Source organism: Manis pentadactyla, chromosome 13, assembly GCF_030020395.1.
Source record: "Manis pentadactyla isolate mManPen7 chromosome 13, mManPen7.hap1, whole genome shotgun sequence".
Classification (NCBI taxonomy): domain Eukaryota; kingdom Metazoa; phylum Chordata; class Mammalia; order Pholidota; family Manidae; genus Manis; species Manis pentadactyla.
Window position 1 is genome coordinate 100,470,100 of NC_080031.1, and position 23,796 is coordinate 100,493,895.

At 55.5% G+C, this 23,796-nt stretch overlaps 1 protein-coding gene across 2 annotated transcripts in view; it reads left to right on the top strand.

Annotated features, from left to right (window-relative positions):
• PSD2 (pleckstrin and Sec7 domain containing 2) overlaps positions 1-23,796 on the top strand; it is a 54,050-nt gene that overhangs the window by 13,849 nt on the left and 16,405 nt on the right. For both annotated transcript variants that reach the window (XM_036896725.2, XM_057490958.1), the window contains 6 exons: positions 5,963-6,384; positions 9,241-9,702; positions 10,102-10,296; positions 12,995-13,075; positions 16,663-16,775; positions 17,498-17,556. In XM_036896725.2, the coding sequence (XP_036752620.2) occupies positions 5,963-6,384; positions 9,241-9,702; positions 10,102-10,296; positions 12,995-13,075; positions 16,663-16,775; positions 17,498-17,556 (1,332 nt within the window). The remainder of the gene's footprint in view (positions 1-5,962; positions 6,385-9,240; positions 9,703-10,101; positions 10,297-12,994; positions 13,076-16,662; positions 16,776-17,497; positions 17,557-23,796) is intronic.

Sequence of the window (23,796 nt, forward strand, 5' to 3'; positions counted from 1 at the left end):
AGCACCTGTGCCAGCTTTGAGCATTGCACCCATGCCATCTCCTCACCACAGCCCCGTGAGGCATATGCTATTAGCACCATTTTACGGAGGAGGACGCTGAGGCTCAGAGAGGTAGACCACTTTCCCAAGGTCGCACAGCTTGTGGGTAGCAGAGTTGGGATTTGAAGCTAGTTCTTTGTGACTGCAGTTAGGGTGCTGACCCACTGTCCTGGACTGTCCTAGTCTGAGGCACTTGTTGCTGCATGAGGTGGTCCAACCTGGGAAAAGCAAGCCAATTAAGAGGGGTAAGGGTCACTTTGGGAACGGATGCAGGGAAGTTCCCAAGGCTCCTGTGTAGCCATCCAGGACCTTGTGGGGAGCCACTTTCCTGCCCTAGGCGGTTGGGACATTGAGGAGGCACATGCCCAGGCTGATCTGTGCTTAGGGAGGATGCTTAGAGCTCAGCAATGACGGTCCTGACCCCCAGACTCCCGGGTGGGCAGAGGGTGGGGGGAGCACGGTGAGCTGTGTGATCCAGGGGCCCCACTAAAGGGTCTTCCTATCAGCGCCCTGCTGCGCATGCTGTCAGTAGCCCACCGGTACCTGGAGTATGTATGGAGACCTGGAGTGCCCAGGCGTGGGCCAACCAGGGCCCCATGAATGGGTGGGACACAGTGGCCGAGGTCTGGTCTGAGCACTTGCTACCTGACGGCCCTTTCTGTCAATCATCTTCTTTAACCGTCCATGTGTGTGCACTTGTGCGTGTATGTTAGGGATTCAGTGTAATAGGAATTTTTGGGGAGATTAGTGGACTAATGGGAGCATTCAAGGTGCGTTCCCAGGGGGCAGAAAATAAGTTTAAGAATGAAAGGTTTCCAGCTTTTTTTTTTTGTTTCTAAGTATCCCTCATGGAACTGAGCGTCGTGTCAGAGGTGGAAGATCCTTGGGAACTGTCCAGGTTGGGACTTATGCCCAGGGCCTATGGATGGGCTTTAGGGGTCCATAATCTCTAAAAAAATACTCAAAAGGTTGTACGCACGTGTGAAGGTCTGTCTGGGGTAGGATGCACAGTCTCTCAGATGCTCAAAGAGGTCCAAGGCTTGGAAAGGGTTAGGAATCTCTGACGAATATGGGACATGAGGCCAGAGAGGGGTTTTGTTTGCTCAAGCTCACTTAGCACGTTAGAGGCAAGACCTGTGTGTCCTGGCTCCGAGCTCTGCTCCCTGGGACAGCCATGGTCTCAGATTCGCCTCTACACTGACATTCCCGAACCATTTCCTCCGACCCCTCCAGCACCCTACCTGGGCTCAAGCACCCACGGATGTCCCACGGCTTCTTAGACTTTGCCTGTCCTGGGCAGTGCTCAGCAACATGGGTCGCCCAGTCCAGTTCTGTCTCCTGTACCCCCATTTCCACCAAGTGGGCATGCATTCCCCTATCTCTCCCCAAAGCCACCCAGCTCTCTGATGCCACTGGGTGTGGCTGCTGTCAATGTGGGCGCCTCTCTTCCCCACCCCCTCCCATAGTCTGAAGTGCTGGGTTGCCCCATTCCTGTCCTGGCTTCTTGGAAAGCAGAAGGCTTTTCACCCCTCTGCCTAATGCTGTAGGTCTAGATCTAGCTGCCCTGAACCGAGCCCAGGCCTGTAGGCTCCTTCTCTGCACCGCAGCACCCAGGGGACCGCTTCATGAGGGCTGCCCAGCTCCCTCCATGTGTGCCTGTGTGAGTCTGAGGGTGTGTGTGTGTGTGTGTGCCCTCCAATGCCTGTACCCCCATTCGCCCCACTGCCCTTTGCCAAAATTCCTATTACACCGACTCCCTAACTCACCCAGGTTTTAGCACATGGGCTGAGATCTTTATTCACATGCACGCAAGTGTACATAATGGACAGTTAAAGAAGATGATCAACAAAAAGCGCTGTCATATAGCAAATGCTCAGAACAGACCTTGGCCCTCCTGCACCCAAACATTCTCCCTTCTGGCCTCCCTTCTTGGGCTTCCCATGGTCCCTGGCTTGGATCATAGTGTGAAAGGTACCAGAGGAGGCTGTCCCTATGGCAGTCCAGTGTCATTCCGAGCAGAATGCCAGCTTGCCATTTTCCAGCTTCTTTACTCTGAGCATGTTCCTCAACTTCCCTTAGCCTCTGCATATAACAGGGATGATAATTTCCAGGTCATTCATTCACCAAATGCTTTTTAAAAGTGCTCAGTCTTTGCCAGGCATTGTGCTAGGCTGTGGGGGAGACAGCAGTGAACACGACACAGTCCCTCTGCCGTCACCGAACTTGCATCTTAGTGATGGAGATGGGCAGGGAATAAGGAAACAAATAGAAAAGGGAGCTTCAGTTCTGCTAAGTGACGCTTAGATATGATGCTCCATGAGAGAGAGTGCTGGATGGTCAGGGCCTCTCTGACGAGGCAGCCCTGGAATTGAGCCCTGAGTGACAGAAGAGGCAGTCATTTAAAGATCTAGGAAAAGAACATTCTAGGCCAAGGGGACAGCTGGTGCAAAGGCCCTGCGGTGGGAATGGGCTCAAGGACTAGAAAGAAGGCCAGTCTGACTGATGGGGTGGGGGATGGGAGAGGGCAGGGAACCAGCTCAGGCAGGGCCTTTTCAGGTCATGCTGAGGAGACTGACCCTAACTGAGGGGCAACGAGAGCTGTCAGAGGGTTACCAGGGAGGCAGGGATGTGATATAATGATGTAATTTGTGTTTTCACAGCTCATTTTAGCTGCCTTGGGGAGAGTGGGGAGGGAGATAGGGTTGTCTCAGGAGCAGCTGAGACCTAGCAAGTGGCTGGCTTGGCATTCAGCCCTTGCCCAGCCAGGGTTCCACTACCATCACGGTTATCATCTTATATGGTGCTGAAAAAGATGCTGCTGAGCCCAAGGTCATTCCAAGGGTAGTGGGCAGCAGAAGCCCCCGCCTGGAATGGCGCCTGGATTGGGCTGAGAGAGGCTGTATGAGACCTAGCCCCTGCCGGCCTGCCTGTGCAGGCATCTCCGTGGGTTGGGTGCCCGGCGGCCCAGCCGCGCCCCCTCCCACACTTGCCAGCGGGGCTGGAGGTGCGCAGGGTCACTGCTTTGGGTAGAGTCCTGGTTGGTGAGCCCTTGATCTCATAGGAGAGACTGACAGAGGGCCTGGGATACTGGGGGCTCCTCCTGCACCTCCAGCCCACTGAGGTGCAGAGGGAGGCTGCTCCTGAGTTACAGAGGCAGCTAGTTACCCTCTGTGTGACCTCAGGCAAAGCCTTTCCTGCTCCTGTGCCTCAGTCTCCCCATTTGCAGGAGTTGAAGGAGCGGAACATATCGACCTTTCTCTGTGACCTCTGTGCATTTGCTTTTCCTTGGGTCTCAGCTTTCTCAGCATTCATGACCTTAAGATCTCCCCCCAGCCCCCATTCTGTGGATGGGTCCCTGAAGGCTAGAGAGGACAGTGATAAGTCCCAGGGCACATGGCGGTTCAGAGTGAGGGCCTGGGGCATTGCTCCCACCTTGGCCCCGGAGCCTCCCTTTGTAGACCCCTCTCTGTGGCTCAGCAAGAGAGGAGGGTCCTGGCTCAGCTGTTTCTGGGCTCAGCTGGCCCTCAGCCTAGGCAGGGACTTTGGACCCCCTGCCCAGAGTGGAGCTCAATGCTGCCCCTTGTCTTCCCACCCCTAGAAGCCAAGGACAGGGCCCAGTGCCCGGTGTTGGCAGAACCTCCATCCTGCTCCCGCTGCAGGAGGACTTGGTGGGGCAGGTAGGCTAAAGCCAGCCTCAGGCAGTCTCTGGAAGTTGTGGGGGGTATGTAGGGGCCTCCCAGGAGGTCCTTGATTTGTCCGTAATCCTGGCTTTGGGGCTGGTGTAGACTGAGCATCAGGTGAAGCCACTTATGCTGTCAAATCTCAGGGTTTACTGGGAGTTCGGGCAGAGCCCTGACCCAAAGGGAGGCACCCACCCTGCTGGGCATTTGTGGGTGTGGGAGTCCGAGGCACCCTGGTGGAGCTGGGTTGCTCACCCAGGCCCCAGGGCTAGAAAGCAGGCCAGCCGACTAGAATCCAGGCAGCGCGCTGAAAGGCCCCCCTCCCCCCTCTTTCCTTTCTGAATGCCGCCCCCATCCCTAAGGAGTCTCTGCTGAGGAGGTGACCTCCTGTTCTGCCTCCTCTGGGCACAACCAGAGGGAACAGATTGAAATAGCAACTGCAGCAGCAGAGATTTAGGGCAGACCAGAAAGAATCCCTCGCCAGGGCCGAGCCCCTTGGGGTCCCTGGTGTCCTCAGGTTTTTCATTTTTTTTTATTTTGTGGAAGATTTTTGTTTTGCTCTGTTTTGTTTTTAAAGTAAACCCTGATTCTCATTCAGTCTTCAAAACTCTAGGATCTGATGCTTGGGGTGGGTGGGCTGGGGCCCCAGATGTCTGTCCTGCCCTCTTCTCTTCCATTCCATGTTTGAAAACTGAGGGTTAAATGAATCTTAACTGGTCCTGGGGTGGCAGAGCTCCCCTCGAGGGCTCAGAAGCCGCCAGAGAAATAGACTCACCTTCCTTTCCAGCTCATCTCTGAGTGGAAGTTCTTCCTGGAGTCTAACTCAGTGTTCCCCAAACTTGCCTTAGTATAAGAATAGCAGGTTAGTATATCCACTCTCTGTAGATCCCAGGAGTTCAGGAGGTCTAGGGGACGGCCGTATATCTGCATTTTAACAAGCCCCTCAGGTAACACTTAGGACCAGGCAAATATAAACAACATGGGCCTCACTTAAAGCCCTGTTGCTGTACCTGCACCTTGTTCCACTGCAGCCCAGAGGGCTGAATGGTTCTTCTCCTCCATCCCCTCCCGAACGCCCCAGGCACCCTTTCTCCAGTGGAGACCGGGGATGCTGGGGGAATCTGAGGCCCAAAGAGGGGAGCAAGGAAGTTGTCTGGAGGGGCTAGTCTGTGTCCCTGGTGGCAGAGGTCACAGGTCATGGGGTGTGATGCAGAAATAGCCCATGTGGGGTGGGGCCTGGGCAGAGAGGTACGAGGGGAGAGCCAGACACAGCCCATTACCTCTGTCCCCCCATCTGGGATTAGATGGGGCAGGAAGCCTAGGGAATGTGGGCTGGTTCCAGTCTATTATGAAGGGAGGCGGGGCGGGGACGGCAGGTACAATGGGTCTGTTCATTGTACAGAGGGGAAGCAAGCCCAGAGAAGGGCAGAGGGGAGCAGGGCTGGCCTGGATGGGGCAGGGAGGAGGCCCGACCTGGACCCACACGGCCCCTGGGGTCATACGTGAGCTGGGCAGAGCAGGGTCCCACCCCCTTCCAGTGTCCGCCCCAGAATGCCCCACAGCAGCCTCCTCACAGCCCCTCCTGAGCAGAGCTGGCGAGCTCTGGGGCCTTCCTCTTTCCTCCTCTGACAGCCAGGGCTTGGGGCGCCGGGCGGCAGAGGCCGCCTCACTGTGAGGCACGCGGCTGGCACTGCACCTGCCCAGCACCCTGGACAGCTCCTCACGCTGGGCCCCGGGATGGCGGCCTCAGGCCTCCCTTTGGCTTCTCTGGGGTGGCCTCTGCTCTGACTTCCCTCCTCTCTCATCTCACCCTCTGTTGGCAGTCCCCCAGCCAGTTCCCTCCATTCAGCACACAGTCACTCTTGTCTGGCTCCCGGAACCAGGTGAGGACACACAGAAAGAGGCAAGGGGGGCTACCGCTGCCAGCCTGGGCTTTTCCCCATCGCTCACCCAGGGAGCAGGTTTGCAGGGATCCTGGGCCTTCCTCAGAGGGCTTTGGTGAATTCTGCAGGGCACAACGGAAACACGTAAGAGGTAACAGGGAAGGCGAGCTGGGTGTACCTGGATGGCCTGGGGTCAGGGAGAGGTGAGGGGCAGTGCAGAGGCCTCAGCCTGCACGCAGATGCCAGCCAGGAGGTCCTGAGGTCATCTCGGCTGTCCTCCTGTCCCCAGGCAGGCTGCCTGAACTGGTGCCAGCACCTGTCCTGTCCCACCCACCCCTTCATGTCTCCGTCTGCCGCCAGGTCCAGCGGAGCCCCAGGAGCAGCCAGCACGAGGAAGCAGCGACTGCCATGGATGAGGACCAGCTCCCGTCTGTACTGCCTGGGGAAGGCGGTGCTGCCTGGGACCCCAGCCCGGAGCCTGAGGAGGGGCCCGAGATCCAGAATGGAATGGCAGCCAGTGAAGACCTGAGTAGCAGCCACAATAGCCCAGGGCATGAGATAAGGGGCACCCTGGTGGATGCCGAGGAGCCCATGAAGGGCCCGGACGTGGTCCTCCATGGCCTCAGCCTTGGCCTCTCCCTCACCAATGGCCTGGTCCTGGGGCCAGACTCGAGCATTCTGGAAGATTCTACAGAGTCCAGGCCCTGGAGGGCTGTTGGGCTGGCAGAGGGGGACAGCGTCTCCAAGAGTCTCTGTCCAGACACTGAGGACTCTCAGCTGGGGTAAGTGGGTGCCTGGGATGGCGGCTCACCACATCCGGCTGCCCACAGTGCTCTGTGGCCTGGCCTAGGCACTCTGCCTCTCTGGTTCTTGTTTCTCTCGTCCATGCAATGGGAACGTCACGTCCTCTTATGTCCAGCTTCTTCATGTTCTGGGAGGATAAAGCTATGAGATTTCAAAGGCCGTGGGGCCTGCTGTGCTGCATACCCTCAGCCCCCAAACTACCGTGGACCATTTTCCTGTGGAGTCGGTGGCAGTACTCCATCCTAGGCTGGGCCTTAGTGTTCCAGAATGCCTTGATGTGGAAGGTCATCTGGCTCCCGCCTCCACTTCCCGGTTCTGCAGCTGACCTCAGGAGAACAGGCTCTGTGGGTTAATCCCTGCCAGCACCCCTCATCTGAGAGCCATCCAGAAGTTTCTCAGAAATGTCACTTCAATCCCACTTACTGGAGTTACAGCCCCATTTCTCTTATCCCCAGCAGGAGGTGGAGAGACCTGGTGTCCTGGAGGTGCCAGTTGATCTAGGAGGGTGGGGATGGGTCAGGGAGATGTCTAAAAGACCTCAGGGTAGGCTGAGAAAAGAAAGATTATAGAGGTCTTTATGTGCCCAGCTGCCAGCCCTGGCCTGGACAGGCAAGTGTGGAAGACGTATGTGTGTGAGGGTGGCATTCATGTGTGCCTGGCCTGTGCACTGGTGTGGGTGCACAGGGATGTGTGGGCAGGTTGGTGTGCATGGAGCTGTGCTGTGGGTGGTGGGTGTTTGTGTGTGCAAGGTCCATGCATTTGTGGGGGCACATTTGGGTCTGCACATAGGGTATGTCTATGTCCCATGGGTAGGCATGTCAGTAGGCGGGGTTGTGTGCAGCCACCTGGCTGGCAGTGGGGTGTGGGTGGGAAGCTGGGGCTTCTTGGAGCACCCTGTATTCAGGCTGTGTGTTTATTCGGGGTTGTTGAAGGTGGGGGTAGATGAGGTTTGAAAAACGGGCTGATGGTCTTTAAGCCCCTTTCAGAACCACCTGTCAGGCCTGCTCAGGTATATGACAGGGTGGGAGATGGGGCCTGGGGGAGACCATTCCTGGCTCTGATGGTGAGTTGAGAGCCCCCCAAGGTCAGGGTTCTGTATTTTTGTTCGGGTGTCTCCAGGACCCAGCACAGGCTGGGTAGAGAGGCCTTTCTTTGCCGGGCAGATTTCGGGTGTCTGCTCTGGTGGCCAGGGCAGTGGCCCTTCTCTTCCCTCCCTCCTCCTGGAAGTCAGTAGAGGCAACCCCACCCCAGCCCCCACCAGGCATCCCGTCCCGTCACATTTTTGATGTGCCCTCCTCTCCACTTCCTTCCCTGGCTTCTCCCAGAGAAGGCCTGCTGAGGCTGCAGCCTCACTCCTCCTGGGCCTGCGACGGGGGGATGGCTGCGGCTCCAGCGTTCCCTCTCTCAGGTCAGTTTGTTGCCCCCGGAAACACACTGGCACCAAATCTTAGACACTTGGTGTGGTGGGGTGGGAGGGTCCAGGGAGCTGTTGGAGGGGAAGGCTTTTCCCAGTCTGCCAAATACAGGCTTGGGGAGAGCAGGGTGGGGCCGGGTCCTCAGTGGAGAGGCCGCTGTGCTTTCCAAATGCCGGGTCTGGATTTTCTGGAATGGGCCCAGCTCAGCTGGCTTCTTTCTTTGCATCTCTTCCTCTCGCCGTCTCTGTTTCCGTCTCTCTCTTTGTCTCTCCTTAGCTCTGTTACCTGTTGTCTCTGTTTCTCATGCTCATCTTATCTCTTTTCTCTGTCTCTTTCTTTCAGTCTCTCTCCTCTCCCTTCCCCGCTTCCTCGCATCTCCCCAGTGGGTAAGGATCCTTCTGAGATGCCTCGATTTGTCTCTGTGTGATGCTCTGTTTGAGGTGGTGCGGATACACCAGTGAACAGAACATACAAATATTCCGACTTTCCTGGACCTTGTGTCTAGTGAGGAGATAGATAATAAATCATAAAAATAAAAAATAATTATATAGTGAGTTGGAGGGGCATAAGTGCTTTGGAAAAAATAAAGTAGGGTAAAGGATGTTTGGAGGAAGGGCCCAGTTATAAATGGGTGGTCAGGGCGGATCTCATCAAGAAAGGGATAAGAAAGGGGGGTTTCAGGATGAGGGAAGCACCCTCAGGGGCCTGCAAGGCTTAGGCGTGTGCTGGGCCATGGGGTGGACACACGCCTGTGCTTTCACCCAGTGTACCATTCAGCAGGGTCTACTGAGTACCTACTGTGCGTTGGGGGCTTCCTGACCTTGTGTGGAGGGAACAGATGATAAATACCGTGTGATAAAAACAGATGAGAACACTGTGTGCTGACAGGGACTGAGAGAAATGAGGCGCTACCCTGAGGATGGAGAATAATGAGGGGGCTGGATGGCGTACTGTGTGGTCCTGCCTCCCTCGGTCTCTCTGAGGCAAAGCCTGAGAGATGGAGTGTGGTTGGGTATGTGAGGAACCTCCCAGGCTGTGGAGCCAGCAAAATTATGACCCAGTGTGGCACTAGTTGTCATAGGGGGATGCCCACCCTGCTCTGGGAGCCTGCAGGGAGCAGCCCCGAGGCCAGCCTAGAGGAGAGGCCCCTCATTCATTCATTTAGATGAACGATGCCACTTATGAGGTGGGCATGGGGGGGTGGGGCAGTGCTTGTCTTTCTCACTGCTATATCCCAGTGCCCAGCCCAGTGCTCACTGGCACCTAGCTCTCAGTAAGCATTGGCTGAAAGGGTAAACAAGAAACAGTCCGTGCCCGCTCCCCACCCCCAGGGAGCTCCCAGACAGAGACTGGTGCAGTCCCTGCATCTGTAATGAGGGACACCCTGGCAAGGTGGTGACTGGTCCTTGTATCCCACAGGCTGGGCGGCCCAGGAGAGCCGGACGTGCGTGATGGTTTCAGTGCCACGTTCGAGAAGATTGTGGAGTCGGAGCTGCTGCGGGGCACCCAGTACAGCAGCCTCGACTCCCTAGATGTGCTGAGCCTCACGGATGAGAGTGACAGCTGCGTCAGCTTCGAGGCCCCCCTGACGCCCCTCATCCAGCAGCGGGCCCGTGATAGCCCTGAGCCAGGAGCTGCCTTGGGCATCGGGGACGGGGGGCCCGACGGGAGCCTGGGAGCGGCTGGTGGCGACGGGGAGCTGGGCAGCCCCCTGCGGCGCTCCATCTCCAGCAGCCGCTCCGAGAACGTCCTGAGCCGCCTGTCTCTCACGGCAGTGCCCAATGGCTTCCACGAAGACGGCCCTGGAGGTCCAGGCGGGGATGAGGAGGAGGAGGAGGAGGAGGAGGAGGAGGACACGGACAAGCTGTTGAACTCAGCCAGGTGAGGCAGAGCCCAGGCTGGACGCTGGGAGAACCGCAGAGCGGATGGGGAAACTGAGACGCAGAGGAGGCAAAGCGAGTTAGGGCAGCCCAGTGTCCAGAGTGAACAAGCCCTCTCCAGGGTCATCACGCCTTCCCTCTGCACCCAGATTTCCTGCCCTGAGGTTCCATCTGCCCTTCCAGGCTGTCCCAGCATGCTGTGGGCTGGGGTGTCATCCAGTGATCTCATCTGAGGGATTCTTCTGAAAGTCTGACTTGACTCCCTCCGGACAGCGGAGCTTCGTTCTTGGCTCTGGCCTCTGTGTGGGTCTTCAGAGACCTGGGGAGACCTTCCGGCCCCTTCCTGCCTCTGCCCCTGGGCCTCTGATCCCCTCCTCTCCACCCCACCTCCTCTCTGCAGCGACCCTAGCCTGAAGGATGCCCTTTCAGATTCAGACTCAGAGCTGAGCAGCTCGGAGGGGCTGGAGCCTGGCAGCACAGACCTGCTGGCCAATGGGTGCCAGGGGGTCAGTGAAGCTGCTCGCCGGCTGGCACGCCGCCTCTATCACCTTGAGGGCTTCCAGCGCTGTGACGTCGCCAGGCAGTTGGGCAAGAAGTGAGTTCTGTCTCCCATGCGCCCACCCCAGGCCAACCTGGTGTCTTCCTCAGCCTGAAGGGGGCACGGGCGACTTCTGGCAGGGCGCCTGTGCCTGAGGGGCTCCTAACGGTCCCTAAGAACTCCTCCTCCTGCCACCGTCCTCATTCCCTGCCTTGTCCTGAATCTGTTTCCTTTCTGGGCTGTCTGGGCGAGGGCCCTGGCTCTCAGGGAGGGGGCGGCGGAGGCAGCCCCTCGGGGCTGGGGGGTGGGGGGTGGCATGTGGTTATGGGGTCACGATGGATGGCAGTGAGGACAGAGCTGCCAGGTGGGGGCTAGTGGCCCATCTAATGGGGCCAGAGAGCAGAGAACCTGGGTCTGGGCTGGGAAGGCTGGGACCTAGGAGCAGGGGAAGGGGTTCCTGGCCCTTATTAAGCCCCACGCACTGTCTGTTGGGCTGGCTAAAGGGCTGAAGCTGCCAAAACATAGTCCTGGGCTTTGGACTGGGGCAAAGGGAACTAGCTAGATGGGGCTCCCAAAGGGGCTGGGGGGCAGGTGGGTGGGGACTGTGAGGAAGCTGGTCGGCACCCCCTAAGCATGTCTGAGAGCCTCTGCCCTGCCTCCAGTCCCTCCCAACACCCACATTAAGCTCTGAGATGTGCGGAAGCAGGCCTTGCTCAGAGGGCAGGGGGAACCCCAAGTCTTAGTGACTGGGGTTTTAGGCCACAGGGAGGTACCTAGGGTGGCTCCGTTTGGGGACCCCTCTCTTCTCCCTCCCCTCTGCCTCTTCCACCCTCTGCAGCCTGTGGGTGGCTCCTGCCCCTGGGCTCCCGGCCCCAGCGCTGAAACCACAACTCCCAAGTCCCCACTCCCCGCTGGGCTGGGCCACCTGCCCCCAGCACCCAGTGGCACCCCCATCGTCCAGTCTTTTCAACCACTCCCTCTACGTGAGTCTCCACCAGCTTGTGACTGTGCTCACCTGAAAACAGAAATCCTTCCTCAGCTGCACTCGCCACCGCCCCTCCTCACAGCCCCGCACTCAGGTGATCTGCCCTGGGGCCCTGGTCTGTCCCTTGCTGCACATTTTGCCCCTCGGGGCTGCTTCCTCCCCACCCCCTCCCAGGCGGAAGCCTCTCAGCTGTGCGTCATTATCAGCCTTGTGTTTTTGAGTGGCAGCTGCTACCAGGCCTCATCTTACTCCCCTTCCACAGTTTTAACACCTGGCTACTCCTTTCTGTTTCTTTAATTACGCTTTTTATTATGAAAATTCCAAACATACATAGAAGCTGAGAAAATAATACATTAAATCTCTGTGGACCCATTGCTCAGCTTTAAAGTCACCAACGTTTTTCTCTTCTTGTTTGAGCTATTTGCCCCACAGGCCCCCCAACCCCATTTACTGGAGGATTTTAAGGCGTATTTTAGGCACTCTATCATTTGATCCAAAAATATTTTAGTATTTGTCTCTAATTGATAAGGATTTAAAAAATGTAATCATGATTCCACTACTATTTTGAACAAAGATTAACAAAAATTCTTTAGTATCTCTTACATTCAGCCTCTGCTTAATTTTCTGTCTGAAATTTTGAGAATGCTTGTTCAAATGAGGATGCAAACAAGGTCCATGCATCACATTTAGCCAATATATTCCTTCAGCAGCAGTCTGACAGCCCACTCCTTTCTCCAATGCCACGTAGTCATTGAAGAAATGGGGCCATTTGTCCAAAGGAATTTTTTGGGTAGCTTCATGGTGTCATGCACATATTCCTCTATTTCCCAGGTCTCCTGTAAATGGGAGAGAGAGCTTGGAGCTTGATTAGATTCAGATGGAAATTTATCTTTTTACGCAAGAATTCATCACCCCAGTTTTCCGGAAACACTGTCTTCCTGGACTTCTGGGCTGCCACACCCCTACCTCTCTGGCTGCTGTTTCTCAGTCTCTTTCACTGGCTCTCCCTCCGCGGTCCACCCATTGGAAGGGCTTTTTCACACCTCTACTCTGGGTCTGCTGGCCGGTCTGTGCGTCTCCTCTGGAGAGGGCTCATCCCCCTTCCCACTAGCTCTGGGCTCAGGACTTCCAACTGGGTGCATCCCGTTGTTCTGAGCTCTGGACCGGTCCCCTGGGGCCACCTTCTCCGTCATGCCCCATACACATTCCATCTCCACGTGCTGGGGAATCTGCCTCCAGAATACCGCCCCCCCTCTCCTGGACGCTCGGGCAGCTCCCCAGTGCGTCTCCGCTCAGTGGAAAGAGTGTCCCAGATGCAGACCTGGCCTTCTTACTTCGCCCTCCAGTCAAGCCCTGGTCCTTCCCTTGGTCCTCAGGCCCTGTTCCCTGCCTCGCCTGTGGCTGTGTCCATTCCTGCTCTCTGGCTCTGGCCACACGGCCCCGCCGGTAGCTCCTGGACACGTGGCAGTGTCCTCTGTTGCGTGCAGTGGGCTCACTTGGGGACACTGCATCCTCTCGCCCCATCGTTCTTTCACCTGGCTGGCTCTTACTCCCTGGTAGGTGCTGGCTGAGGCTTCGCCTCCTCTGGGCAGCTTTCCTGAGCCCTCCACCCAAAGTTGAGCTGTCAGAGCCAGATTGGCCAGCAGGGAGAGGCAGCTCGGGGCTGGCAGGGCGGAGGTTGGGGGATTGGGGTGGCTGGGGCCCACTGCCCATGTACCCCCTTTGTTTGCTGTGCCCTGCTTCTAATGGATGCCCGTGCCCTCCTGGCAGCAATGAGTTCTGCAGGCTGGTGGCCGGGGAGTACCTCAGCTTCTTTGACTTCTCGGGCCTGACCCTGGACCGAGCGCTCAGGTCAGTGGGGCCGGGCTGGGGCGGGGCCCACAGGGGGTGCAGGTCAGACATGGGTTCTTGTACCAGCTCCATCATAAATTTGCTGTGCAACCTCGACGAATCTCTTGACCCCTCTGGGGAGGCTGTGGGGAAGGGACACAGAGTAGCAGCAGTCCAGTGACTCAGTGAGTTACAGTTGTGTGGTGGGCGCTGAGGGTGTGAAGGTCTGTGGCAAACTGACCCTTGAGAGGAGAAGGGGCAGAGGGCTTGCCTGTATGGAGCACTTCCAGGCTGCAGGGTGCTAGAGGTCCTAACGCACCCTGCTGAGCTTCCCCTAGCAACACCCTGAAAGGTACACCTTAGCATTCCATTTACCAGTGAAGACATGTGCTCCAGCTGGGTAAAATGATTTCCCCAGTGGGGTTGGGGCTCAGGTCCTACTGGGGTTTGGCTACAGGAGGCAGCCCTCAGGAGACCTCAGGAAGAAGGGGGCTGGAACGGAATGCAGCTCAGGAGCCACAGGCCCTGGTGACGGGGCCAGCAGGGGGACAGCAGGCAGAGCCCCTGGGGAGGGCCCGTGGTCTCTGAGCAAAGGCGTGGGTGGTCCATGTACGTTAGATCTTCTTGTCATGTCCCACGTGTCACCTATACCTTTAAAAAATGTATTCCCATTCTTTTTTCTCTGCTTCTGCTGGGATATCTTCCCACTGATTTGCTTCCAGTTCACTTAGTGCTTTTCTGTGTCTAATATGCCCTTAAACCCATTCATTGAGTTTTTACTTACTATTGTTGTGTTTTTCAGTTTTAGAGTCTTCATTTTATTAAAAATATTTTTAAGTAGATTTTAATTCTCTGGGGAAATTCCTCATCTCTTCACTTATTTTCTCCATCCTTCCCTCTCTTTTCTTGAGCATATTAGTCATAGTTATTTCACAGTCCTTCTCTGCTCACCTCAGTATCTGTATCATCTGAGTTGTCTGTATGTTTCTATTGTCTCTTGAAAAAAACAGTTTTCTATCATATGTCCTGTCTCTCTGCACGCTTAGTAACCTTTTTATTAGATGCCTTACATTTTGTATGGGATTATAGAGGCTCTAGGTGATTATATGTTTCTCCAGGGGGGTTTACCTTGCCCTTTGCTAGACCGTTAGAGGAGGGTAAGGGGGCACCTGACCCAGCCGGGGCTGTGCTGAGGACAGGCCGCACCCACGTTTGGTAAGGCTCAGGGCTCATGCCCAGGTTTCCACTGGGAGCCTCATGCCCAGGTTTCCACTGGGAGCCTCCCCTTTGGCGGCACCTGAATCCTAATTTTGTCTCAATGCTGCAAGATTGTCAGAAAGCCTCCAAAGCCCTCTAGTTCTCAGAGGCTTTCTGCTTAGCTTTTTAGTGTCCCGCCCCTCACCTCTCCAGAATGTGCCATATGTCTCAGGCGGAAAACTGCCCGGGTGCTTACAGCCCCTCAAGGCCCCAGGTCTGTCCCTTCCGCTCTGTGAAGCCACCAATGTTGTACCTCTTTGCCTGTGCCCATAAGTAGCAGCATCCCCAGGGAAGGGCGGCTACAGGCCAGCCCACCTCACCCCAGCTGTCTTTTCTCCAGAATCTCAGCCCTTTTGGCTATTTTGTGCCAGTGGGTCTCTGATAGGTGCAGAGAGCTGTCTTCTGTCTGGCTGTTCCCGCTGTTCTCAGGGCCAGTGTCGGTCCGCTGCGAGCTGCTCTGTCCAGAGCTGAGCCTGAGGTTTGCCTTGGAATGAGGAAGATTGGTTGGGGAAGGTGTTTGGTGGGTCAGCTCATGGTCAGAGGCATGGGTGCTGGTCTAGAGGACCTTGTAAGCCAGCCCAATAGGTTTAGGCTTGACCGCACAGGTCCTAGGGAGCCACAGAAGGTGCTGCGTGTAAAGCAGTGTTTTGGGAGGCAGTGCTGGCAGCAGCTGTTGGGGGCCTTTGATCCAGAGGTGTGCAGGCTTCTGAAGAGGGCCTGGTGGGAGAGGCGAGGTCTGAGGTTGGGCAGTGGGGCTGGAGGAAAGGTTGGTGTGAGAGACATTTGCCCGAGGATGGAGCAGACAGGCTGGTGGTGCCAAGACGCAGGGGAGAGCGGGGGCAGTGGTGAGGCCGACCTGGGGGCAGCCCGAGAGCTTGGTGGCAGTGTGCCCGGTCGGGGTTTGGGGCGGACCCCTGGGGAGGGCGTGTTTGGGTGGGGGAGCAGGAGCTGGGATGGAAGGCTCATAGGTGGGACAGGCCCAGGCTCCGACGGACGATGGGTTTCAGCAAGTCCCAGTGGAGTGTGGGGAGGGGCAGGAGGAGCCAGACGGGGAGTGAGATGGGGAAGAGAACGGGAGCAGGGGGCAGGGGGAGGAGGACAACTAGATGGCAGGCAGTGTTCTGGGCAGCCGCTGATTGACTGGGACTGAACTGGAGGGTGGTCTGCGGTTTTGGGTGCCTTGGCCAGCCTCGGGGGCTGAGGGCTGGCCACAATGGGGCCCATGGGTCCCAGGGTGCCTTAGGAGCAGCGTGAGGGAGGATAAAGCAAAGTGGGCATCACAGAAGCCTAAGATCCACAGCAAAATCAGGAACAAGCTCGTCTCAGGAACCTAGCGGCCCAAACGGTGTCAGCTTGCAGTGAAGGGGTGTGCTAGGCCCCATTTCCCACATTCCTGGTTTAGGGATCAGCTGCAGGGCCCTGAGAGCCATGGACCTTTGAATTGGGCCTTGAGAGGGATCCAGAGCTGCCCAGCCGATGGGGGCAGGTCTTTCAGGCAGCGCCCAGCCTGCTCAGAGGCAGCAGCAGGGAAAATGCCTGCCTTGCTAGGGTATGCAGTGGTGTGAGGTGTGAGGTTAGTGGGGCAGGAGGGCGGTGGGGTCTTCAGGAAGACCAGGACATGAGGAGTGGGGACATTACTCTGAGGGCTCTGGGGAGCCAGTGACCGGGTCTTAATCAGGATGAGTCATGACTGCATGTGTGTCTGGAAGGACCACCCAGTGTCTGCAGGGAGGATGTACTGGGGAGCTGCTGGGATGCACCTGTCTGGAGGCTGTTTCAGGTGTCCTGGGCATGCACCTGTTGAGGGCAGATGAGGAGGGATGGAGCTCAGAGGTGAAGAACAAATCGTGGGGACTCGGTGACAGCTCAGACCCGGGGCTGGGGGAGTATGAGGGAGGCTGGGGTTAGGCCTGGGCTCAGTGGGTGGCGCATCAAGAGAGGAGCAGGGATGACTGAGGAAGAGCAGCTCCAGGGCAGCTGTGGACCTGCTGGGCCCAGCTGTGGAGGAGGGAGTGTGCAGTCACCATTTGCCCCAAAGATGAACTGATGGTGGCCTTGAGGTGCTCATCTGTCTTTGTTCTTCACAACCTGTCCCCTGCCTACTCCCAGAAGGGCCCTGGAGGGCAGTGAGGGCTGAACCTCCAAAGTCTGCCAGACCCCCTGGTTTCTGCACTCTGGAAGCTGCCCTGGGGGCCAGGGGGCCTCCTTGGCCCAGATCTGGGGTGCTAGAGCCTCGGCCCCCTCTGGCAGGTGTGGATAATATATGTGGGGTGGGCTCCTACCCTGTATGAGGATCCAGACTGACTCATGGACTCTAGGAGGTGCTCAGCATCCTTGAATTTGCTCTCCAGAACCTTCCTCAAGGCCTTCCCGCTGATGGGGGAGACGCAGGAGCGGGAGCGGGTCCTTACCCACTTCTCCCGCCGGTATTGCCAGTGCAACCCCGACGACAGCACTTCGGAAGGTATGGCTGCCTGCCCTCCTCCGCCTGGCCCACCGAGCCCCTCCCAGCCGGGCCCTGGCTGCCTGCAACCCCTGGTCCACCCGCCACTCTGTCCTGCTCAATGAACATTGAGTGAAAGAGCAGTGGCATGAATGGGGTGTGCCCGCCGGGCAGGGCACCTCCCAGATGCCTGGCCCATGGTCGTTCTTGGTGCCTGAAGGTCTCCCATCCCACATCAGGCCTTTGGGTCTTCATTCTCCCTGCCACAGTGCTCATTCTTGGGGTGGTGGGAGGCCTGGTATGGAGGTCTGGGTTGGGCCCTGGTAGGGTCAGGACTTGCCCTACGGATGGCCCTGAGTCCCAGGAACTGGGAGTAGGCTGGTTATTGATGGAGACACAGACACAGTAGGGACATAGCCTGGGACCCAGAGCCATTCCTGGGCCTGAGGTTCCAGGTGAGTTCGGTCACAGGAGGTGTGAGTCTGGGCGAGAACAGGCCCAGGGTGTTCAGGTCCCCTCTGAGGGAGGGGCTGGCCCTGACGTGGGACAGGAAAGAGGCTCCAGGGCTCCAGTGGGCAGGCAGGGGGCGTCACGCAGGCCCTGGGTCCTGAGGTGTGTTTGGGAGGTGGCTGGCCTCTTCCTGTCTCCAGGCCTACAGACTGGCTCTGTTAGGAGACAGGTGGGTGGCCAGGGCCGGGAAAGAGCTGGTCCTCACGCTGATGGTGCCGCCATCTCTGATTTAGATGGGATCCACACGCTCACCTGTGCCCTGATGCTGCTCAACACGGACCTGCACGGACATGTGAGTTGGGGGAGTCCAGGAGGGGATGGGTCCTCTCACCGACTCATCCCGAGTTGTCCAAGCACTGTCCCTTCCTCTAGCCCTCTTCCTGAGACCTCCTGCTTGATGGCCGTGTTTCTCTAAGCAGACCTGGGAGCTGGGCAGCTTGGCTTCTGGACTTGGCCTGTCCTAGTGTATCCCTCTGAGAGCTGCCTGGGTCCCCACCCTCAAGCCGGGCAGTAAGAACAGCTGAGTGGGGACTTAGAAAGTGCTGAGTACAGAGTGGGCCCCTAGCGTGTCCATGCCACACATGACTAAAAGGTCTTGTGCTCTTCCCACGCCTCGTCCCCCAGGGACCCCCATTGAAGTGCCACACCCCAGGCAGCCCCTACCTGTCGTTCCCATAGCCCCCACCCCCCACTGGCGCACAGTGAAAGGCCAGGTGGGTGCCCCGCGTGTGAGGCCGCGCCCCTTCAGGAACCTGGGCCGTCTTGGTGCTGCCTGCGGCTCACTGACACCTTCTTGTTTCCTCTGTCTGCTCCGGGACCCCCTCTTTGGGCTTTCCACCCTCCCTCAGGTGGTAAGTGCAGCTGGTGGTGTGCATGCCCTGTGAGCCTAGCCCCCCATCTCCATGTTCCCCTTCTGTGTCCCCCATCACCCTGTCTGGCTCCACCAATCCCTACCCCATCACTGCTCAGTCAGGGGTGGTCAGAGCCCTTGGGTTGGGGATATTTCAGTGACTAATGGGGACAGCACACCGGCATGTCTAGCCCTGGAGTTGACCGGGAAAGTCCAGGGCACACTGGATGGAAGAGAGAGCTGGGCCAGGCCTGACTTCAGGTCCTATCCTTGCCTCCCCATGGCAGCTCTGTGACTCAGGGCAAGACACTTGCCTTCTCTGGGTTGCCGGCTCTGCGTCTGTGAGCTGGGAATGATTTTTCCCTCCCCAGTGTCCTGAGGAAAACCCTGGAACTTAATAGATACACCACCAGGTGTCAGGGTCTGGCACCTCAGAAAGATTTTATTATGAATAATACTATGTAAGAATCACAATAGTGCTCATTGATAATATTACTGTATAAGTGAAGGAGAGCCTGGGGGCCTAGCGTGAAGATTCCTGGAGGGTCAAGAATGTGAAGGCCACGGCCTGACGGCAGCCTGAGTGCCCGTGGGCACACTGGGCGCCTGGCCTGGGAGGTGGAGAGCCTCGGTGACCTCGGCACAAAGAGTAGTCACGTGACGACTCTGGTTCTACGTGCCTGGCCCGGCAGCCTGAGTGGGGAACGGGAGAGAAGACACATGCATTTCAGGGGAACGCCACCAGAGCTAATGCGCACGGACGGGTAATGTTCCCCGAGAGCACCCACTCTGTTTACAGAGAGCGGGTGTCGCCAGCGCACCTTTAAAGGAGCACTAAATGCAGACCCGTCTCCCCACCCTCACCCATGCCCGGGCTGGAGGGCAATCTCAGGACTCGGTCACTGCTGGCCCCTCCCCAAGGTGAAGTCCTGCAGTGGCCACTGTTCGGTGAACTCCAGGTGGACAATACCCCCAAGCTTGGGGTGCCCCAGCTGCTCACGTCCCCACATTAATGCCCACAACTGAAGAGAACACGGGCACCTTCTTAGATCAGAAGTGGGCAGGGCAGGATTGTTCATACTTGTAGCCAACGGACACTGAAGATCCCTTCTTGCTCTCTCTGTTTTTTTTCTGAATTGACCATCTTTCTCTCTTGAGGCGTTATTACGAATGACCTGACAGCTGTGGGGCTCGGGGCCAGTTACTGACCTCACCAAATCGGGGTCCTTGGTGTCAAGCTCCTGTGAGGCTTAGTGACACCGCTTGTCTGGCCCAGGGCCTGCTTGTGGCAGTTGCTGTGAGCTCCAGTGCCCCCTGCTTTGTGCTTTTCCCCCTCTCTTCTTCCTCCCTTCTCTCTGCTGCTCTTCAGAGACAGTGCCTGGGGGAATGTAGGGACCTCAGGAGTGTGAGGCCTGCCAGGCCCCCCAGAAACAGCTGTGATCAGAAGGAAGACAGTAAAGGGGCTGGCAGGGGGAAGGCAGGTCCTGCCCGTCAGATTGCCCCAGCCTGGTGGAGGAGTCAGGAAGACTGTGGGTGGCGTTTGGACTCTAGGGGCTGGGTGCCTTCTGTATTCCATGGGCAAGAGGGAAAGGGAACCCTTGCCTCAGGGTGTCTGCTTTCTGGTTAGAGGACATGGACAGTAACAGGCAGACAAGCGATCAAATAGCGAGAGGTCTGTGAAGGCAGTGACCAGGTGAGTGGTGGCGGCAGGCGGGGGTCAGGGAAGGAAGAGGCGCGGGTGGGACAGAGACCAGGAAGGTCAGCAGGAGGCGGCTACAGAAAGATCAGGGACGAAGTATTCCAGGCAGAGAGGCTGGTTCCTACCTTTTGGCTATTGTGAATAACGCTGCTGTGAACACTGGAATGTAAGTTCTTGTTTGAACACCTGTTTTCATTTCTTTTGAGTATATACCTAGGAATGGATTGCTGGGTCACATGGTCATTTTGCGTTTAACATTTGGGGAAACTGCAAAACTATTTCCATCGTGGCTATTGCTTGAGTCTGGGTGGGAAAGGACAGTGTTGGGCCCGCAGGGTGGTGCGTGCGGACAGATGATGGAGACCAGCTGAGGGACTTGCTGATGGGGTGGCCGGTGAGAGAAGTTAGGACGGCCTCAGCATCTGATGGGTGAGAAATGTGTGTGTGTGTGTGTGTGTGTGTGTGTAGGACTGGTAAGTGGGACTCGAGTCCCAATATGACATGTCGTGTTTGAAATGTCTATTAGACATGAACATGGGGTTGCCAAGGAGGTGGTGGGACAAACATACCTGGGACACAAGGGAGAGATGAGGTGAGGTGGTACCTGTCATCCTGATGGAATTACAGCCACGGGCCTGGCTGGGTGTCTGGGAGAGGCAGGCTGGCAGCCTGCTCCTGGCACCCAGGGTTGTGTGGAGGCCAAGCAGAGACGGCGAGGAAGCCAGGGATACAGGAGGACTGCCAGGAGCACACTGCGTTCAGAAGCCAAGAGAAGAAAGTGTTTCAAGGAGAAGGGAACGGCCAACTGTCTAAAAGGCCGGCATGGGGTCAAGTAAAATGACAACAGAAAAGCGACCATTGGGGTTGGAATGGCCGTTGGTGGGTCATTGTCATTGGATGGCTAAGGTCACTGGAGAAATTTACAAAAGCACTTTAGGTGGAGTGGAGAGGACAAATGCCAGGCTGGAGTAGGTGGAGGTGAAGGTGGGAGGTGAGGAAGTGGAGGCTGTGGACAGCTCTTTTGAGATCCTTGGCTTTGAGCTGGACCCTGGAATGAGCTAGGCTGGAGGAGCCTTGGAGGGACTGTTTTAAAATAGGACTGGGCCACGTGTGTGTGCCAGGCGGATCCGCCAAGCAGGCAAGGAGGAACTGGTGATGCGGGAGAGGGAAGGGAACCAGAAACTTCTCTGAGATGAGCAGTAGGGCTGGTGGGAGTCAGGAAAGCTCACTTCCCATGACAGGGCGAGCTGGGAGGGAAGGATGTCAGAGGATGGCGATTTTAACCTCCAAACAAGAGAGACGGCAGCTTGGGTTAGAATTGGAGACGGAGACAGGGAGAGAAAAATCCAAATAGTATTTTGGATGTACGGTCACTAGCACTGGGCAATGCAGTGGGCGCGGGGTGAAGGGGCGAGTCGTTAAGGATGAGGCCAGTAGAGAGGGGAGCAGGTGGGCGGGAGAAGCCGCTCCGTGAGTGTCCAAGCTGCAACAAAGTTGAGTTGTTTTTCAGGAACAGCTTAATTTCTCTCAAAACTTGGGTTGTTTGAAGAGTGTGGCAGGAGTGTGGGGAGGTGGGTTGAGGCTGGAAGACGGAGGGCTTGAGGGACACATGCAGGGGTTGGGATGCCGTCCTGAAGGCTGTGCCAGGCCTGCCCATTTTCGGATGGTGACCAAGCCCCATACAAGAGCTTTAAGGGAGTACCAAATATCACCCAGGGTGAGTCTAGATTTGCCAATAGTGACAGAGGTTTCCCTGCCTTTATGACTTTTGATGGGCCCCTTCCCTGGCCCTGAAGGATAACATCTACTTTCTCTCTGCTTCTGGGGGAGCCTTAAAGACGGGCTGGGATTGTTCCGACTCCAGGGCTGCACAGCTGGTCGTGCCAGGTCTGTGGAGAAGGCCTGGCTTCTGTGGGTCAGACGCAGTGACCAAGCTTCACTCTCTGAGTGACGGCCTGGGCAGTGCACCAACCCCCATCCAGGCCCTGCTCTGGGAGGGAGATGGGCTTGGGGAGGGGCTGGCCTCAGGGTGACTCTTCCTGCCAGGACACAGAGGCTGTAAAGAGGTTTGAGGGCCAAGGGCAGGCTGGGAGGCCCTGTGGATCCAGGAAGGAAGGGAGGAGCTGGGGACTTGGAGGTCCCAAGTCATCCACGTCCCTTTGGCTTTGGGATGTCCCAAGTACATGTCTTTTTTGCCTAGTAGTAGTAGTTGTTGTTATATTTCAAATCAGATAACTTACCCAGTATGATTTCACTTCTTTCCAATTTGCTGAGTCTTACTTTTCCATTCAGAGAGAGATCAGTTTTAGTGGATGTTTCACATGGTCCTGTAAAGACGTGTTGGTTGTAATGCTCTACTGTTGATAAGGTCAAGTGTCATAAAAATCTGGTATGTCCTTACTGATTTTTTTACTGTGGTAAAATACAAACATAACATAAAACGTAACATACAAAATTTTCCCTGTTGAAGTGTAGAGTTCAATGGCGTTGAGTGCATTCCCGTGGTGCGCACCTATGACCGTTCTCCAGTTCCAGAACTTTTTCATCATCCCAAAAGGAAACCTTGTACCCATCAGCAGTCACTCCCCATTCTCTCCCCACTCCAGCCCCTGGCAACCACCAATTTGCTTTTTTTCTCTGTGGGTTTGCCTATTCTGGGTATTTAATGTACATAGAATCATACAATATGTGACCTTTTGTGTCTGGATTCTTTCGCTTAGCATAATGTTTTCAAGGCTCGTCCAGGTTAAGGCATGTGTCAATGTGTCATTCCTTTTAATGGCTGAATAATATTTCATCGCATGGATATTCCACATTTGTTTATTCATTCATCTGTTGATGGATATCTGGGTTGTTTCCAACTTCTAGATGTTGTAAATAGTGCTACTATAAACATCTGTGTGCAAGTTTTTGTTTGAACACCTGTTTCTATTTCCTAGAAGTAGACTAGCTGCATCATATGGTAATTCCATGTTTAACATTATGAGGAACTGTGAAAATGTTTTCCATAGTGGCTGAACTATTTAAAATTCCTACTAGCAGTGTATGAGACTTCAATTTCCCCACATCCTCACTGGCACTTCTTTTTTTTTTAAATGATAGTTGTCCTAAGGGGTATGAAGTAGTATCTTATTTTTGTTTTGATCTAAATTTCCCTAATGAGTAATGGTGTTGAGCATCTTTTCATGTGCTTGCTAGACGTTTGTGTATCTTCTTTGGATAAATGTCTATTCAAGTACTTTGCCCATTTTTTTTGAATTTTATAAGTTTTATTTTAAAAACTGTGGCAAAACACTCATAAAATACACCATCTTAAGAATTCTTAAGTGTATACTTCAATAGTATTGTCTATTTACATTGTTGTACAACCAATTTCCAGAACTTTTTAATTTTCTGAAACGGAAACTCTATACCCATTAAATAACTCATTTCCCTCTCCCACCCTTGGCAGCCACCATTCTACTTTCTGTCTCAGTGAATTTGACTACTCTAGACACCTGTTATAACTGGAATCATGCAGAATTAGAATTTTTGTGACTGACTTATGTCACTCAGCATAATGTCCTGAAGGTTCATCTGTATTGTGTCACAATTTCCTTCCTTTTAAGGCTGAGTAATATTCCAATTGTTGGTGAAACACCAACAGTTTCAGTAGTTTGTGTGTTTCCAGGAATTTGTCCATTTCATCTAGGTTACCTAATTTGTTGACATTTATTAATTGTTAATGAGTTAATTATTTAGTGTTCTTGTTCTTCCTGTTACAGAGAGAACAGTGTTAAAATCTCCAATTCTTTTCATCTGCTGATGGACACTTGGGTTGCTTCCCCCTTTTGCTTATTGTGAATAATGCTGCTATGAACATGGGTGTGCAAATATTTCTTTGAGACTCTGCTTTCAATTCTTTTGCATATATACCCAGGAGTGGTATTGCTGGATCAATGTTATTTTTCACTTTTTAAAGAGTATCCATGCTGTTTCCCCTT